This window comes from Podarcis melisellensis (assembly GCF_964234715.1).
Source record: "Podarcis melisellensis genome assembly, chromosome: 6".
Lineage (NCBI taxonomy): Eukaryota > Metazoa > Chordata > Lepidosauria > Squamata > Lacertidae > Podarcis > Podarcis melisellensis.
This window is the reverse complement of record NC_138538.1, coordinates 96,860,716-96,877,457: the sequence shown is the minus strand read 5'-3', so window position 1 is coordinate 96,877,457 and position 16,742 is coordinate 96,860,716. Positions and strand designations below refer to the sequence as shown.

At 43.9% G+C, this 16,742-nt stretch overlaps 1 protein-coding gene and 1 long non-coding RNA gene across 3 annotated transcripts; one reads left to right on the top strand and one right to left on the bottom strand.

The window, feature by feature from the left end:
* The first annotated feature begins 35 nt into the window (after positions 1–35).
* Positions 36–8,691, top strand: METTL13 (methyltransferase 13, eEF1A N-terminus and K55). Of its 2 annotated transcripts, none has more exons than XM_081915090.1 (8): positions 36–218; positions 1,012–1,765; positions 2,367–2,566; positions 3,368–3,563; positions 4,725–4,889; positions 5,692–5,904; positions 7,143–7,274; positions 8,019–8,691. In XM_081915090.1, exons 1-8 carry the CDS (start codon positions 57–59, stop codon positions 8,291–8,293), a joined length of 2,097 nt encoding a protein of 698 aa, XP_081771216.1. In that variant the 5' UTR covers positions 36–56; the 3' UTR covers positions 8,294–8,691. The 2 variants fall into 2 exon arrangements, with proteins under 2 accessions (XP_081771216.1, XP_081771215.1); XM_081915089.1 differs by having other exon boundaries at positions 3,368–3,629.
* Positions 8,692–11,274: 2,583 nt separating this feature from the next.
* On the bottom strand, positions 11,275–16,668 carry LOC309372043. The gene is made up of 2 exons (XR_014169393.1): positions 16,575–16,668; positions 11,275–11,642 (listed from the first exon to the last, which is right to left on the bottom strand). It is a non-coding gene; the product is annotated as an uncharacterized lncRNA (long non-coding RNA).
* Positions 16,669–16,742: the final 74 nt, after the last annotated feature.

Here is a 16,742-nt window from a genome sequence, read left to right as displayed (position 1 = left end):
CCGGTGTCTCGTCCCGCCGCGCAGGCGCAGTTTGTCGTCCCCCCTCTCTCCTCGCCATGGCGGCGCTGCGGCTGCTGCCCGGGCGCGCGCGGGATTTCGCCTCGTCCGACTACTGGGAGCGCTTCTTTCGGGAGCGAGGCGGGCGCGCCTTCGAGTGGTACGGCGAGTGGCAGGACCTCCGGGCCTCCCTGGGACGGTACCTGCGGCCGCGGGACTCGGTGAGGCGAGGAGCGGGGCCCGAGGAACTCACTGCCTCTTGATACGCAGGCGCCCTCGCCGCGCTCTTTGCGTCCCCTGCTGAAAACATCAATACTATTATGTATTGCATCCGAAGATCTCAGGGTGGTTTTAATGAATTGCAATTCCCCTCCCCCTGATTTTATGGTTTTTACCTTTCTGTAAATCACTTTGAAGTTTTATTGTTGTAATCAAGTAGTGTATTAATTTTATTAAATAAGTAAATAAAGGCGTGGAGGGACGGTTAAAATAAGTGTTTTAGAGGATATTGTAGGTTTGTGAAAGGTTCAGAGAAGGGCCAACACAATGATGTTGCGTCTTGCAGTGTTTATAGCATGAAAGCAACACTTGCAGCTCTCTCCCCGCCCCCACCCCATTTCCTCCAGTTAAGGAACATCCTATATATGCTGCTGAATGAGAATAGTTGTCATGTTTTAATGCTTTCAAAGGGTATTTAAAACTCATTGCCAGAAGAAAATGAGCAAATGAGGAAACTCAGCCCTCTGCCTCCCGTCTTTTTCATTTCAGTGGCCTTTGTGTAGTGGAACTTGTTGGTGATTATCTTTTTTATTTGTTTTATTTTCTTCTGACTTCTACACAACCAACTGTTTTATTTGGGGGTATTTTGTGGTACATAGCAACTGTAGTTCTGGTTGATAGTCCTTCACAGGTTCTTGTCTCTGAATTCATGAGATTTCTTGGAATGTCTGTTTTAAGAAACCATTTTGGTTTGCTCACAATGCATGTGACATTCCTTATGTGTTTTCCCACTAGATTCTTGTGGCTGGCTGTGGGAACTCAGAACTGAGTGAGCAGCTCTACGATGAAGGGTATCAAGATATCACCAATGTGGACATCAGTGAAGTGGTTATCAAGCAGATGCAGGAGCGCAGTGCTCACCTGAGGCCTAAGATGACTTACGTGGTCATGGATGTGTTGCAAATGGATTTTCCTGATGAGCGCTTCCAAGTGGTACTGGACAAAGGCACACTTGATGCCCTCCTGACTGATGGGGAAGAGACCACGTTGAGTAGGGCAGAAAGGATGTTTGCTGAAATTAGCCGTGTTCTGCAGTTTGGGGGCCGCTACCTCTGCGTAACCTTGGCCCAAGGACATGTATCGAAGATGGCCATAGAATATTTCTCCCGGGAAGGCTGGATGGTGCGAATACACCAAGTCTCTGGCGACAAAGCAGGAGCTTCAGAGGGAGAATTTGCCCTGCCCATCTTTGTCTATGTAATGACAAAGATTAGCCGTGTCCCAGGCTCAGCTTTATGCATCCTAGAGCTGTGTGCTGAAGCGCAGGACAAGCCTATCCGGTTCAAGAGCACTGAGCATCTGATTGAGGCAGTGAAAGAGAGACAACACTACTCTCTGCTACGGAGCCAGATCAATAAGAACCCCAGTTCAGGCACAGTCTCACTGGACCTTTGCAGCAAGGACACTGGCCAAGCCCGTTACACTTTGCATGTGGTGCACAGCCTGACTGTGAAAGCGTCTTTTGACAATAAATTTGCTATCTTCATTGGTAAGTTTTTATCTCCTTAGCTGGCCAAGGTTGGAAAGTTCAAGTTAAATCTAAACAATCCAAGGGTCTCAACTGAGTCTCCCTCCCACATTGCCAGTAATGTTTAAGAAGTGGATATGTTTTATTATTATTAAAGCAGCACCACCAAATATACTGAAAAGCAAATGGTCTATTTACAGCATTATTTTTGCTCTTACTGAATTTACAAACACTGGTTAAAAATCCCATGTATTTTTTTTGTCCCCATAGTGTAGTTTCTCATTTTCTTACTTCCAAAGGAAAACAGCAGCAAGCCTGACTAGATTAAAAAAAAGGGGGTGGCTTTTACAACTGATTCTAGACATGTCTGCCATTCCTGTTAAAGTGAAGTAAACAGCATCTGCTGCCAGTTCATAGGAGTACAAACCGAGCCCGTAAAAGAATTGTCTTGAGGATATAGTCATGATGTCTGTACTATTAACATTCCATATTGGAGATGGAGTAGCAGTCTTTGACTTGCTTCAGCAAAGCCCACATAAGATGTTGGAACGCTCTGACCTTGTTCACGTACTTGGACAATTGTTTCTTCATTGTCTGTATTTTCCATTTTGCCTCTCCCCAGTACCACAGGGCAGAGAAACTGAGTGGCTCTTTGGGACGGATGAGGGACGGAAGCAGCTGGCTACATGTGCGGGATTCTGGCGTCTAGTAACTGTGGCTTTGCACAGAGATCAACACTATGAAGGTATGGAAGCAATCCAGGCAGAACTGTCGGAAAAGCTGATGGAGCTGGCCCCACCTGGTCTCCCAGCTGGGCAGCAGGTAAATGCTGAGGAGCTTCTAGAATTAGAAATGATTTTTTCAAGGGCTGCAGAGAATGAAACTATGTTACATTTGCTGATTGCACAAGGCTTTTGCTTAATGTTCTCTTGATGCAGGAGATGATGGTAGAGGAACTCCATTGGCCACTCCTGTAGGGAGGTGCTAGATGCCTTTGAACAGATGCACACTTCAGCCATGCTTTTTTTTTTTTTTTTTTTTTTTTTGCTGGAAATGAGTGCCAGATGGAGGAGCATTAGAAACATATCAACCACAATTTTGACTTGTATGTATGGGCCTATTCAAGCAAGATAAACTACCGTATTTTTCGCTCTATAAGATGCACCAGACCACAAGACACACCTAGTTTTTGGAGGAGGAAAACAAGAATAAAAATATTCTGAATCTCAGAAGCTAGAACAGCAAGAGGGATCGCTGCGCAGTGAAAGCAGCAATCCCTCTTGCTGTTCTGGCTTCTGGGATAGCTGCGCAGCCTGCATTCTCTCCATAAGACGCACACACATTTCCCCTTACTTTTTAGGAGAGAAAAAGTGAGTCTTATAGAGCAAAAAATACGGTAAATATGTTTTGCAAGATCAGGTGGATCTAGAATTCTTAGAATAAAATTAACATTTTGCCTAAAATCCAAGAGAGCAAATCACAGACAAAACTGAAGCAGACAGGCCAGTGGCCCAACCCACTTTAAGGTAATTTCACACGTGATCTGTTTATTTGTCTGTTTCCATGCTTTTTGATAATGCCTTCTGTAAGGTGGTGGCAACCTCTGACCGTCTTCTCCTGCAGGTGCCTTTTCTGTCAGTGGGAGGTGACATTGGGATCCGCACCATCCAGCATCGTGGAACGAGCCCCCTTAGTGGGGAATACGTTATTGAGGATGTGAAAGGGGATGGTGCCCACTACTTCCGCCGCCTTATCTTCCTCAGCAACAGGAATGTGGTGCAGTCAGAGGCGAGACTTTCATTCAGAGGTTCCCACAAAGGTGAAATGAGGTGTGGTGAAGATGAAGTGGGGATGACCTTACTGCAAGGAAATGAGGCTTTGCCAAGTAACTGCCAACTATTGACCTGTAAAAGGAGGTTGCTGGGAGGTGTGGGAAGCAGAATCATAGGGACTGGGCAAGTGTGGAAATAGCAAGTTGTGGCAAAAACATGTACAATCTGGAGTGAGTATGTTTCAGTTGCAACAGAGGAGGCTTCCATTCCTCAGATTTTTGGAGAGAACTAAACTATGAGTTGTGTGTGTGCATGAAAGCTTGTAAAAATAAGAGGGGGTCATGTGGCACTTCCTCTCTGCATTAAGTATGTGCAGGCATCCACAGTTCCACTCACCTGTTCACTAGTTATGAGTGCCACTTGAAAGGGATTCTGAGGAGTTTTCCCATATCTGAGCTTTGGGCATGTGAGGACTGCTTTTCCCTCCAGACTGCCCATCTGTGCTTGTTAAATGGCTTGAGGAATTTGCAGTAAGAATTAAATATTATAAACCTCTGTGAATAAATACGGATCCCTGCTGCTGCTGTCCTGTGCCCCATTGTGTGTCAAGATTGCATGAATTCAGTTTTGGTGCATGAAGTCCTTTTATCTGACCCCTTGGCAGTATTGAGGGAGCCTCCTTTATGTATGTACTGAGGGCATAAGTAACAGTGGGGAGAATAAATCTTCTGGGTTAATGATTCTAAATAAGCACAACTCTTATTTACAGAACAGGAGCTAGACTGCATGGGTGTGTTTCCTGTCTGTAATCTACCTTTAGAAACCAAGTTACTCAACTCTAAAAGATTCTTATGTATTAGGCCAAAAGGAGCTCTCTTGCTCGTACAAGGAAAAAATGCTTTCCACATTCTTTGAAGGTAGAGAAGAGAATTGGAGAATTAACAAAGCCATCAGAAGAGGCTGTACTAAAAGAGAAGAGGAGGCTACTATATGAAAGAAAAAAAATTATTGAGAGGGCTTAGGTCTAGCAGAGCATTGATTCTTGCTTCGTGCTCAGCTTGAATCTAGGGGGGGGGCAGGAACATGCCAGGAGCTATTTGGAGTTGCTGTCTCCTGCCCCAAATGTTTTCAGTGATCACACCTTCTTCCCTATTTCTGCATGGCAGGAATAGGTTTGCCCATTTAAGTTGTTGTTGTTTTGCTTTCAGGGAATAAGAAGCACAAAAAGAAGAAAAAAACAGCCTCCATTAACTCTGCTGAGCCTGCTGCTGTGCCAGCCGGTCAGTCGATCGACAAAACCTATCTGTGTTGTGCTCACCATAGAGCCATGATTGCAGGGTTGTGCCTGCTGAAAAATCCTGAGCACCTCCCAGGTAATTAGTAAGATCAACCTAATTTCCATTTTCACTTGTCATTTGTGTGAGAAGTTGTGTTTGTTAGAGAAATTTGTTAGCTGTTGCACAGCTAAAATGTAGCCTGCACAAAAAGCTTGAGGGAATCCTGCTGCTTCTCTATAGCCAGGCATTTTCAGATTGCTAGCAGTAATTTCACTGATCCATCGTCAATGTAGATTGAGAATAAGAAAACAAGAGTCTGGCCCCCTAACCATTCCTGAAATCTTCCATAAATTTTCATTGGCTAGAGCCCACTTTGTTAGACTGGAATGAAAAGGAGAGTGGGGGCTGTTAGCAGGTATACATATATGAATAAAAGGGGGTGGGGTGGAATTAAATTCATGGCGCCAAAAGGCAATAAAATGCACTAGGTAATGGTGTCACATTTCTCTGGGTACACAAGAGGTAGCCTTGTTTGCTAGTACAAATGAATACCACCACTTCTGAGAGACTGTTCAAAATGACTCCATGCAGATGCTGGCTTTATGCTTTAGTTTCCCATGAGATAAGATTGTTACTGCCAGTGTCTAAATCGTCTTCAAGGCCACAGTTCAAATCTGTTAAAGTCCATAATATGCCCTTCAAAATGTGCCAGTAGGAGCACAGCTTCCATTAAGTTCGCAGTTGTAATAGAACCATAGGGGGTTTACATATGTATTGGGGTTTGGTTAGCACTGAGTTGGGTGATGTGGTGATATGGATATCTCACACCTCGTAACTGGCAGGTGCGTCCTATCAGTTATGCCTGTTGATTCATGCCTGCTTTGTGTGCTGATTGCAGAGGCCCTGATCCGTGTGCTGGTTATTGGCCTGGGTGGCGGCAGCCTGCCCCTCTTCATCCATGACTACTTCTTGCAGTGCTCTATTGATGTAGTGGAAATTGACCCAGCTATGTTGGAAGTGGCTACACGCTGGTTTGGCTTTTCACCTGAAGACAGGCTCAAAGTTCACATTGCAGATGGCTTAGTTTATGTTGACAGCCTTGCAGCAGAAGGTAACCATTTCTCATATAAGCCTGTGTAATCTGTTTGCCTTCCAGAGGCCAAGCGTTTCATGATTCTCCAAAGAATCTCTGTTGTACTCCTGCTTTTTTGTGTTGCCTACATCTCAGAGTTGACCCTAGGGGTTGGGGAGAGGGGTCTGCCCTGGTATATAACTCTTTTTCTTTACTTCCATCTCCCCTTTTGCTTGAGAGATTGGTGGGATGGGGGCTTTTGGGGGCCCTTCTGTGTCACAATATGGGGAAATGTGTTATTCAATATTTTCTCAGATTATTTGTACTCATTCTGACTCAACACTGTATTTTGGATTGTCCTGGGCCTGAATGCAACCATTGGGAAAAGATGCTACACATACTCAGAGGAGAGAAAGGAAATACGAATAGCTATGATTCTGCTTTCAGCTGCCTCCAACTCCCAGTTCCCTTGTTCCGTTTGGCAGTGGTTATGGTAGTGAGGGGTCAAAGAGAAGTAAATGCAAAAAACCCCCTAAGGTAGAGTAGTTTCTTTTGAGGGTACCCCAATGGGCAGCCTTTTTCAGATGATGTTGTACTACAACGTCCCTCATTCCTGACTGCTTGCACTTCTCACAAGGGTTGATGGGAGTTGTTGTCCAGCAAAAGCTGAGACCCTGGGTTGAAAAAGGCTGGTTTAGGGCATTGCACTTCACTGCACAGTTTCTATGGCATTAATGCATGTCAGTACAGTGATACCTCTGGTTGTGTACGCCTCTGGTTGCGCATGCTGCGGATTACGAGCTCTGGTAACCTGGAAGTAGCCGCTCCCGGTTGCAAACTTTGCCCCGGGATGCGAGCGGAAATCGCATGCCAGAGGGAGACACACTTTCGCTAATGGCACCTCAGGTTACGAGCAGTTTCCGGTTATGAACAGACCTCCAGAAGGGATTCTGCTCGTTACCAGAGGTATCACTGCAGTAAGTGCATTCCTATGGAAACAAATGGGCTTCCTAGACCATCTTTTGCCAATAGTTGTGTTCACTGTGTTCAAAATATCTGGAGGACACTAGGTTTTGGAAGGCTGTACTAGACATCCTTGAGATGGATGGAAATTGTTTCCAAATACCTTGTTGCTAGATAACTGCTCTTTACAGAGAGTCCTGTTGGTAAAAGACAGGTTGGTGTGGTCACACTGTTGGCTGCTTTAGTTTGACACCAGGGCACTTACATATCCAAACACTTGTTCTGCTTCACCCTATTTCTGTTTTTTTTTTCAGCTTCATCCTCTTATGATGCCATCATGTTTGATGTGGACAGCAAGGACTCTGCCTTGGGTATGAGCTGCCCACCCCCAGCCTTTGTGGAGAAGTCCTTCCTTCAGAAAGTGAGGACCCTTCTGAAGAAGGAAGGTGAGGGTCAATTGGCCTTAAGTGCCCTGGGGTAGATACCTGCATTTTCATTGTTTCTGACTAAAAGCCATTACAGATTCATTCACAGATCCAGCAAGTCCATTAAAGCCTGTTAAAAGAAATCCAGAGATATACATCCTTTTACAATAAGTCAAATTAATGAATTGCGTGCACAACCCACAGCATTGTCTTTTATATAGCTAGCACAAATACTTTTAGCAGCTTTAGCAAATAGGGCTGTTTTGTATGTGACAAGCAGATCACAGTCAGATAATAGCAAACATATTTTCACTTCAGGATTCTGTCCCTGTAGCGGTGCCTGTTTATCTTGGTAGCTCAAATGCAATATGGTATCAAGATTTGGGGGGGGTGATAACCTGAAATAATAACCTGAAAGACTGGAAGTGTGCCAGAATAAGTTCCTAAGGTATCTACTCACACAAAATGTGCCTAGAACAATGGGAATTTTGAACACTGTACCTTACACACACACACACACACACACCTTGCTACACCTGTCTTGGCCCCTTTTCTCACACCCAGAAGATAAAAACTTTGAAAAACAATCCTCCTTGTCTGCCAACATTCAAACACCACCCTAGGCTATGGATCAACTACTCAAACTACCCCCACAAATCAATAAACCCCCTCCCCCACCCCCTCCTACAAACAAATCTAAATGGGTGCTCTGTGATCTCTGACATCTGCTTTGTAATAATCAAAGTGTCTTATTCCTCTCTGCAGGCCTCTTCATTCTAAATTTGGTGTGTCGAGACACCCAGCTTCGAGATACTGTTCTGGCTACCCTAAGAGAGACTTTCCCTTTGCTCTATGCCCGGAGGATTGAGGGGGAGGTAAATGAAATCCTATTCTGCCAGCAGCAGGCTAAACACAAGCTACCTCCTGCAGAGCTCCGAGACACAGCTCAGATTCTGGAGAAGGCCCTGCGACAACCTGGTCAAGAATGGGACACTACTTATGTCCTGGCAGATGTACTGGAAGCAGTAAAACTGGTGTGAAGAAGGATAATTCAGTCCCATATAGTACTTTCTGGAGAGAAGCAGCAGCCTACTGTGGTTTGAGAATAATGCAGCCCATCTGTTGCACTCCCACACTTGTACTGTGGAACGACTGTCCATCTATTCAAAGCATTGTAGGGATAAGGTGTTCCTAGACTGCCCTTGAAAGCTGCACAGGTAGCCCTTCTTCATGGAAACGGTGAGGTTTAGGATACGTCCTATAAATGGTGCCATGAACACTTCTCAGGAGTAACTGCTTATCCTGGACGTTCCTGAAAATTGGGGTAATGAAAATTGCCTTTCTCATTCTGTATAGTTGTTTTTTTTTAAATCTAACATTAGGTGCAGATAAATCAGTCCCCTTTGCTTAAAATAAAATATATTTCTATTGTGCAGTAGCTGTTGTACTGTGAAGCAATAATTAATGATTTCTCCCAACATTTAAAAATCGGCAAGGTGGACCATGGTATGTACTTAAAAAATGGAATCATTGATGGGTGGGATAGAAACAGTAGCCTTCCTTATAGAAAAGTGTGGTGCATGAGGGAGTCCCTTCAACACTGTGTAAAGGGTTTTGTGACTACAGGGAGGCAAACAGCCCCTTTAGCAACATTGTGAACACATGACTGACACTCTCTTAGCCCTTCTGTGAAAGTGGGAAAAATTCAAGTCTGCATATTTTAGTTCTACCTCAGTGTGAGTCACCACCAATTAGACAGAAGCTTCCCGGTCTACTGTGGCATGACCTTTTTGTAATGTCTAAAGCTAGTTGCGAAATACCCAAGAGGAGGAAATGAAACTCCCCAAGATTGCCAAAAAATACAACAGAAAGCTGAATGTGGGGCAGGCTGCCAGTGGTCTTCACAATGGAGAGGAAAAACAAGACTGAAATAACTTAGCAAGTTGTTTTTTAAATGTGTACCATTTGAATTATAAAGCTAGCGTTCTTCCTGGGTGTCAGGTGAGGCAGGAGTTTATTCAGAAATAGTTCTTCCTCTTGGCCACGGGTATGGTCAGAGTGCTAGGATGTTGGGGTGCATGTAGCTTCCCCAAAAAAAGCCAAGAGGCAAGGTGGCTTCCTCCTCCTCTCCCCCACCCCATTGCCTTGCAAGGAATGAGCAAGTCACAGACAGAAGTGACTGGCTTTTCCTTCCCTGTCCTGAACAGGAAATAACCTTTCTGAGAGGGTATTTAGACCTTCTATTTCTCCTCAGCAGCCACAGAATGGTATCCAACAGCAATATTTAACAAACTCGTCACCCTTCATAGAGAAAACATCCAAATATGCAGTCTAATCTCTGACTTCAAAACGAGAACTTCCAACATCCTGTACCAAAGTAATTTCAGCCAACGTAAGATTGGTGGTTACAGAACTCCAGCTCCATTTGCTGCATTGATCTATGGACAGTCTTGTTACATTTCTAAGAATGAGGTTCTCTAAATTATGAAACCTGCTGGACACAATATGATACCTGCTGGACACAACATGTCCCAGTGGCACTCAGTGGTCAATGAAGTGGGACCCCCAAAATGGTGACATACAAGACGTAAATCTTGTGACTGAGGTACAGCATGAGAAATCATTGGCTGCAGAATTTTCGATCCTGGCGGGACAGTAGCAGAAGAAATCTGAATCTCTGTGGCATAAAAAGATATTTCAGTAACTCGTTGCCATATCTTTGAACCCTAGGTTTGATGACACACATTCACCTTAAATATGCAACTTGCTTTACTAAGACAAAATATCCTTTAGGTTTTGTATACTGAAAGGGAAGGGTTTTCGGATACATTCTTGCTAGCCTTGATATCACTACTTCATTTTTAACCTGGTTAAGAGCCCACGTCTCCCCTGCAGACATTTGAGATACTGAACTGACAGAACTGTATGAATGACAACATCCAAGATTAGGACTCTAAGAAAAACATTGTGCAGAGATGGTGCTTATGGTGCCCTGAGAACCATTAGGCGTTACGGTTTTGTAACAAGTCTTGATTGGTCTGGGATTGTATATGTCTGTTTTCAGAGGCTCTTTCTGCCTTCTGGCTTGTACTGCAGAGCAAACATGCCTGCAGAGTGCTCAGATATATTCCTCATTAGGAGAGACAACCTCTTAAACTCCTCATGCTCTGAAACTAGAATAAACTTATTTCAGGATTTGATTTCACTTCTTCAACCCTATTTGACCCCAAAAAAGGCAATGCGATGACCATTATACTCCAACAAATCTTAACCCTGGTTTGATCAGGAATGCCTCGCTGTGAAGCGGTCTTTGTTGGGAAAATACAGGAACTATAGGTCTGCCAATCTACCCTCACTCCCTGCAGAGTGGTTTGAAGCTAAACAAAATTATAAAGCTTTGATCAAAAAGAAAAAGTTTCAGGCCCAAAGGGGAGAGTGGCAATGACCTCTTGAAGGAGGGACTCAGCCACCTTTTGGAAAATAGTCGCAAAAGGATGGCAAGATTCCCCCTCCGAAGTGGAATATACCATCTCTGTTGGGGTTTGGGAGTCATACTTCCAATCCTTATACACAACTAAGCAACATCTGTCCCTACCTCTTAAGTGATTCTGGTGCTGAGTGGCCCCGGTGTCAACTGAAGAAGCTCGCAAGGCTCATTCAATCTCTTAAACCTGGCAAAGCTCCTGGTGCAGACAATATTTCACCTGAGCTTCTTAAGGCCAATGTTGATTTGTGGGCCCCAGTCTTGCTGCCTTGTTCACCAGCATAGATCAATCGGCTACCATCCCTGGGGATTAGGGATTGGGAGTGAGGTTCATGGGGAAATATCTAGATATCACTACATTGGTGTATGTTGCCAACTATCCTTGGCAAAGAAATATCAGTAAAAATGCCAAAAGAGACCTTATGCCAACCTTTTAAGCTAAGGAACCCATCTTCAGGCATGATCTTCAAACAGTCAATGAAAGCACTAAAAGCAACCAAACTGATGTTCTAGCCTTCCAGAAACATATCAAGGGACTAACAGTTCACAGTTCATTTATTTGGACAGCATGCTTGCAAAGGTTTATGTCAAATCAGAGATTTTTCATTCCCTAACAGGAGGGCCAACAAGGCTATAGTCAAGATAGAGGTCTATCCAACCACATTTTCAAATAATTTTCATAGTAGAAATTATATTACCACAGCAGATACCCCATGTATTCAAACAGGCAGTATTAAACTTAGTTAATAATAATTATTATTTGCTATTTTCAAAGTAATCTGATTGATTCAAGAATAAATAAAAAGAGGTGTAAACGATGCATTTTGCATAATGTATATAGTTTGTCCTCGAAGGAAGGCCACTGTGCAGTAGCTCCTCTTCAAAAGCACGGACGGAAGCAGAAGCTGAAAAAAAGGAATGAGAATTAGCGGAAATATAAATAGTCAAAAGGGCTTATTTATGTATGTTCTCTGTTCCTAATCCTTTTGGCATATTTGATATTGGTATATATTTGAAATGTAACAAAATATTTCATAACTGGACAAATTCTGGAAATACAAATACAGACACAAAGAAATTAGACATTTCTGTGCTGAAAACTCCCTTGGCCAGCATCCTTCCTATTTCATTATTGGTAAACTCCCAAGTTCTTTCTCCAGGGAATGGGCGTTGTGCTGCCCCACCAAGGCTGTAATGATCACTCATTTAGGTCATTCTGAGACAACTGTCACTGTGCCTCACCCACACATGTGATGGGACATTAAGTGAGGCGTGCTGTGTTGTTTTCAGTGTTGCAGTGTTAGTGATGGGTGGGAGCATAAAGTTCAGACAGGCACTGAAGTTTAAAGATTGCTGCCTGATGCAAAGATGTTCTTTAGATCTGAAATGCCTTCTGGTATCTCATTATAAATCTACATTTTGGGGGGGTCCATTGATGTGTACAGCAGTGAAGGTACATTCCAGACCGAAGAATGGCAAGCACAAAAGTTCAAGGAGAAATTGGAAATAAAGAGGTGGGGGGGGGGTTGAGGCAAGACAAAGCTACAATGTGAGCTGAGAGGCATGTGCAATAAGAATATAGTGGCTAGATTAATACCAGAAGTGGCTGTAGAGGGAAGTTTGATATTGCAGAAACTGAATTGGGCATCTGTAGTGTGGAACACAGTGCATGTCAGTGGTGAATAGGGCATGGAGATCTTAAGAACTGCAGCCCTCTGAATTTTTGTTTGCTTGAATGGTCCAAATAAAATACGCTAGAAACAAGCCTGCCTGGATATTTCACATGCTGTTTAAGCACTGCCTCCTCCAAAGCATTTTGGAGACTGGTAGTTATTAAGAAGGAGGAAAAGGTAAAGGACCCCTGATAGTTAAGTTCAGTCACGAACCACTCTGGGGTTGCGGCGCTCATCTCACTTTACTGGCGAAACTAGAGCAGCGCACAGAAACGGCATTTACCTTCCCACCGTAGCGGTACCTATTTACTTGCACTTCGACATGCTTTCGAACTGCTAGGTGGGCAGGAGCTGGGACTGAACAATGGGAGCTCACCCCATTGCGGGGATTCGAACCGCTGACCTGATCGGCAAGCCCAAGGCTCAGTGGTTTAGACCACAGCGCCACCCGTGTCCCGCTAAGAAGGAGGTAGTGTGCTCATATTCAGTTCATGCTCTGTTACTATGATAATTGTTTAACATATTCCAGGGCTGAATTTTTTTAAGGAAAAAAATTATTTGTATAATGTGTGCAGTACGTATAAAAAGGGCATCAGGACTAAAAAGTGCTCCCTGAGAAAAACCATACAAAACAGCAATCGTGAAGCAAAACTACTATAAGAGTTTGAAGGTTTGGCCTCTGTCTGTCTCAGGACTTCACCGTTTGTGAAGTCAAACTGTTGGACCATAGTAGCGCCTCCTGTGGCAGTGGAGACCCATGCAGGAAGGACATGTTTTGTTGCAACTGGGGCAGATGAAGGCCTCCAGTTGTGCTGCTGCTGATGCACCATGACATTTCTGCTCTGCACTCCTCCCAGTGGGTATTTCTCCTCTGGTCACTGCTGTTGTTGTTTAGTCGTTTAGTCATGTCTGACTCTTTGTGACCCTGCTATGGATACACAACTTGATTTCTTGTCTCCAGGCATTGTGGTTGTCTGCTAGGGATTCCCACATGGCAGGGTTGTTGATGCGGCCAGCCTTCATGTCACGGTGGCAAGACATCTTTGTAACACAGAGTTGGACTACCAATGAGCCTGGTGCTGTAAGTCAGCTTCCCATAAGAGCACATCCTGGAGTGCCAGCAACTGATACTAGTGGAACAGCAAAGAAAAGGGGTGGGGAGAATTGAATGGGCACGAGAAGACAAAGGGCCAAATAAGTTCAAACATTCTTCCAAGTAAAATTGTACTTCCCATAATTCAATATGGGAAGGCTTCCATATGGCCACAAGGCTTCCATATGGCCACAAGGCTGAATCTTAACATCCACAATTTTGTGGAAAAATATCAAGTCAACCAGGAAAGTTTCCAAAATCATATGGCGCAATCCCTCTGTGTAACAGATATTCAATCCAAGCCGCGAAGGAGTGTGTGCTTTAGCTTAGCAGTAAATTGTACATTGTGTTTTGGTAACCACAACAAAAAATAAAAGGCCTGTTACTTGACAAATAACAGCTGAATCCATGATATTTTGATTTCTCCCTTAAAAATGAATCATTGATCATAACTTTATGCTGCAGATTCTTCCTGATAAATTTATGAACCAGTGGCCCACAAATATACAGTGGTACCTCAGGTTGCATACGCTTCAGGTTACATACACTTCAGGTTACAGACTCCGCTAACCCAGAAATAGTACCTCGGGTTAAGAACTTTGCTTTAGGATGAGAAGAGAAATTGTGCAGCGGTGGCACGGCGGCAGCAGGAGGCCCCATTAGCTAAAGTGGTGTTTTAGGTTAAGAACAGTTTCAGGTTAAGAACGGACCTCCGGAACAAATTAAGTACTTAACCCGAGGTACCACTGTATTGGGGAGAGTTCACATGTTTCATTTTTGCAAGGGCCCACTTGTTGACTTAGACGTATCATTTTTTAAATTTAAAAAATCATTGTTACACAAAGCAATTTCAAGTCATTATGAAATAAATGCAATAATTCTATACAAAATTATTCCTCTGCCTGCTGCAGTCAGTTGGTGTTCCTCTATTAGCAAACCAGTGGGTCAGTTTATACCTAAAACTGTAAGAGCAGTGTCAAAGAACTCTAAAGAATGATTTATGTTCTTGTTAGCAGCTAACAGCTCTGCTGGGAAATGAGAGGGGTGGCTCCTCGAGGACAGAAGATTGCAAGTACACCTGTACTGAGGGATTGCTGTCACAAACACAATGGTGTATACAAGAAAGGCATATTGAATTGAAATTGAATTGAAATACTTTATTGTCACCTGTACAACTTGTATACAGTGAGATTACACGAGCACCCCCTACTCAGCTCTCTTAGTCTTAATTCCCCTCGTTTACTGACGCACACCCACCAAACCCGAAAGTCAGTTGCTCTGTTGTTATCTTTTCATTCAGCAGCCTAACAGCCCACGGATAGAAGCTGTTCTTTACCCTGTTGGTGCGACTAATCCTGCTTCTATATCTTCTGCCCGAGGGCAGGAGATCAAGAAAGTGCTGGCCAGGGTGTGAATCATTCCTGAGAATTTTCTTCACTCTCCTGAGGCAACGTTCTTCCGCTATTTCATCCAGCAGATTAACGGGACAGCCCATAATATCTTGTGCTGTATTCACCACCCTCTGTAGGCACTTCCTATCAGTTGATGTCAAACCAGCATACCACACCATGATGCAGTATGAAAGTCCACTTTCTATTGCGGACCGGTAGAAGGAGATAATCAGATGTTGATTGACATCATTCTTCTGCAAATTCTGAGAAGATGCCACACCTCTCTCCACTTGAATATATTCCCTACAATAGTTGAAGGTGGAAAGGGGGACAGACAAAAATAAACCTGCCCCCCCCGTCCAAGTGTGGGAAAGCAGAAGACGCAGTCACCAAGAAATGACACTCTACCCAGAGATTATGAGGTGCATATGCTGGTTCTTAGACAGGATTAACTGCATAAATCTAATAGAAATACAAAGGAAGGTTCTCCTACCCCAAACCTGGCTGTAGAAATTAAGTAAAAAAGTGAATGCTGTTTTAGTCTGCCACAACAGAAGTCTAGTGTCCAGATCAAGGGAAGTAATAGTACCACTTGATTCTGCCTTAGTCAGACCACACCAGTAACCAGTTCTGGGCACCTCAATTTATGGTAAGAAGGATGCTGACAAGCTGGAACATGTGCAGAGGAGGGTGACCAAGATGATCGAGGGTCTGGAAACCAAGCCTAATGAGGAATGGTTGAAGGAGTTGGGGATATCTAGCCTGGAAAAGAGGAGCCATCTTCAAATATCTGAAGGACTGTCAAACAGAAGAGGGAGCATGCTTGTTTTCTCCTGCTTTTGAGGGCAGGACTCGAGGCAATGGCTTCAAGTAAGAGGAGTTCAGCAGTGGAACAGACTCCCACGAGAGGTGGTGGACTCTCCTTCCTTGGAGGTTTAAGCAGAGGTTGGATGGCCATCTGTCCCGAATGCTTCAGTTGCGATTCGTGCATTGCAGAGGGTTAGATGAGATGACCCTCAAGGTCTCTTCCAACTGTACAATCCTCCCTTCACGATTATATGATCCTATGATCTCATTCATCTTTACAACTGCCCCAAAGAGCAAGAGAATGATCCCCAAGTCCTCACCCCAGTCAGCCATCATGCTGCAGCATTCTGCACCAGCAGGATTGGCGGCAACAGCAACAAATATGGTCTGTGCTTATAATAACGTTTTGTTATTTATTTCATTTTATTCTCTTGCTAATTATGCTGCCTTACTTGTGCATTTTATATTTGATATCCTTTAGTTGTTTTCTTTTGAAAAGTCCCCCTCCCCTCCCGTTAGCTTTGCTGCTGAATGTGCCTTGTGCAGCTGACCACCTTTGTAAACTTTTGTTTTGAAATCTTTAAAATAGTATTTCTGCTCTCTCTTAATTATGCTGCTTTGAATGTATATGGTACTTTCTGACTTTCTTCGATAATGTTTAATTCTGGACTGTTTTATCTGATGTTTTAATGTGGGTTGCAAACCGTTTTGAGATTTAAATCTTAAAAACGTAAAGCAGTTTCGAAACGAAGTGACTAATAATAATGAAGATTTTAAGAGAAGTGAGGACTCAGCAGACCAGCTTAGGAAGGAAGTCCTGGCCTTAGGGACCACTCCCTAAATAATCTTACGATACTTATTTGGGTGTCATACATTTTATTTGCAAATATGCGTGTCGTAACCCTGTGACTCAGGGAAGAAGAGAGGAACCAGGCCTCGCTCATTTCGGGACCATGACGCCAAAGGGGCCCGTCGCCATAGCAACGGCAGGCCGCCCCGCGCAAGGCGCCCTTCCCCGGCCGAGCCCCGCCCGCTCCAATG

Coding starts and splice junctions, on each gene's coding strand:
- METTL13 (XM_081915089.1), top strand. CDS start 57: ATGGCGGCGCTGCGGCTGCTGCCCGGGCGCGCGCGGGATTTCGCCTCG. Junction 219..1,011: donor ACCTGCGGCCGCGGGACTCG/GTGAGGCGAGGA, acceptor TTTTCCCACTAG/ATTCTTGTGGCTGGCTGTGG. Junction 5,905..7,142: donor TGACAGCCTTGCAGCAGAAG/GTAACCATTTCT, acceptor TTTTTTTTTCAG/CTTCATCCTCTTATGATGCC.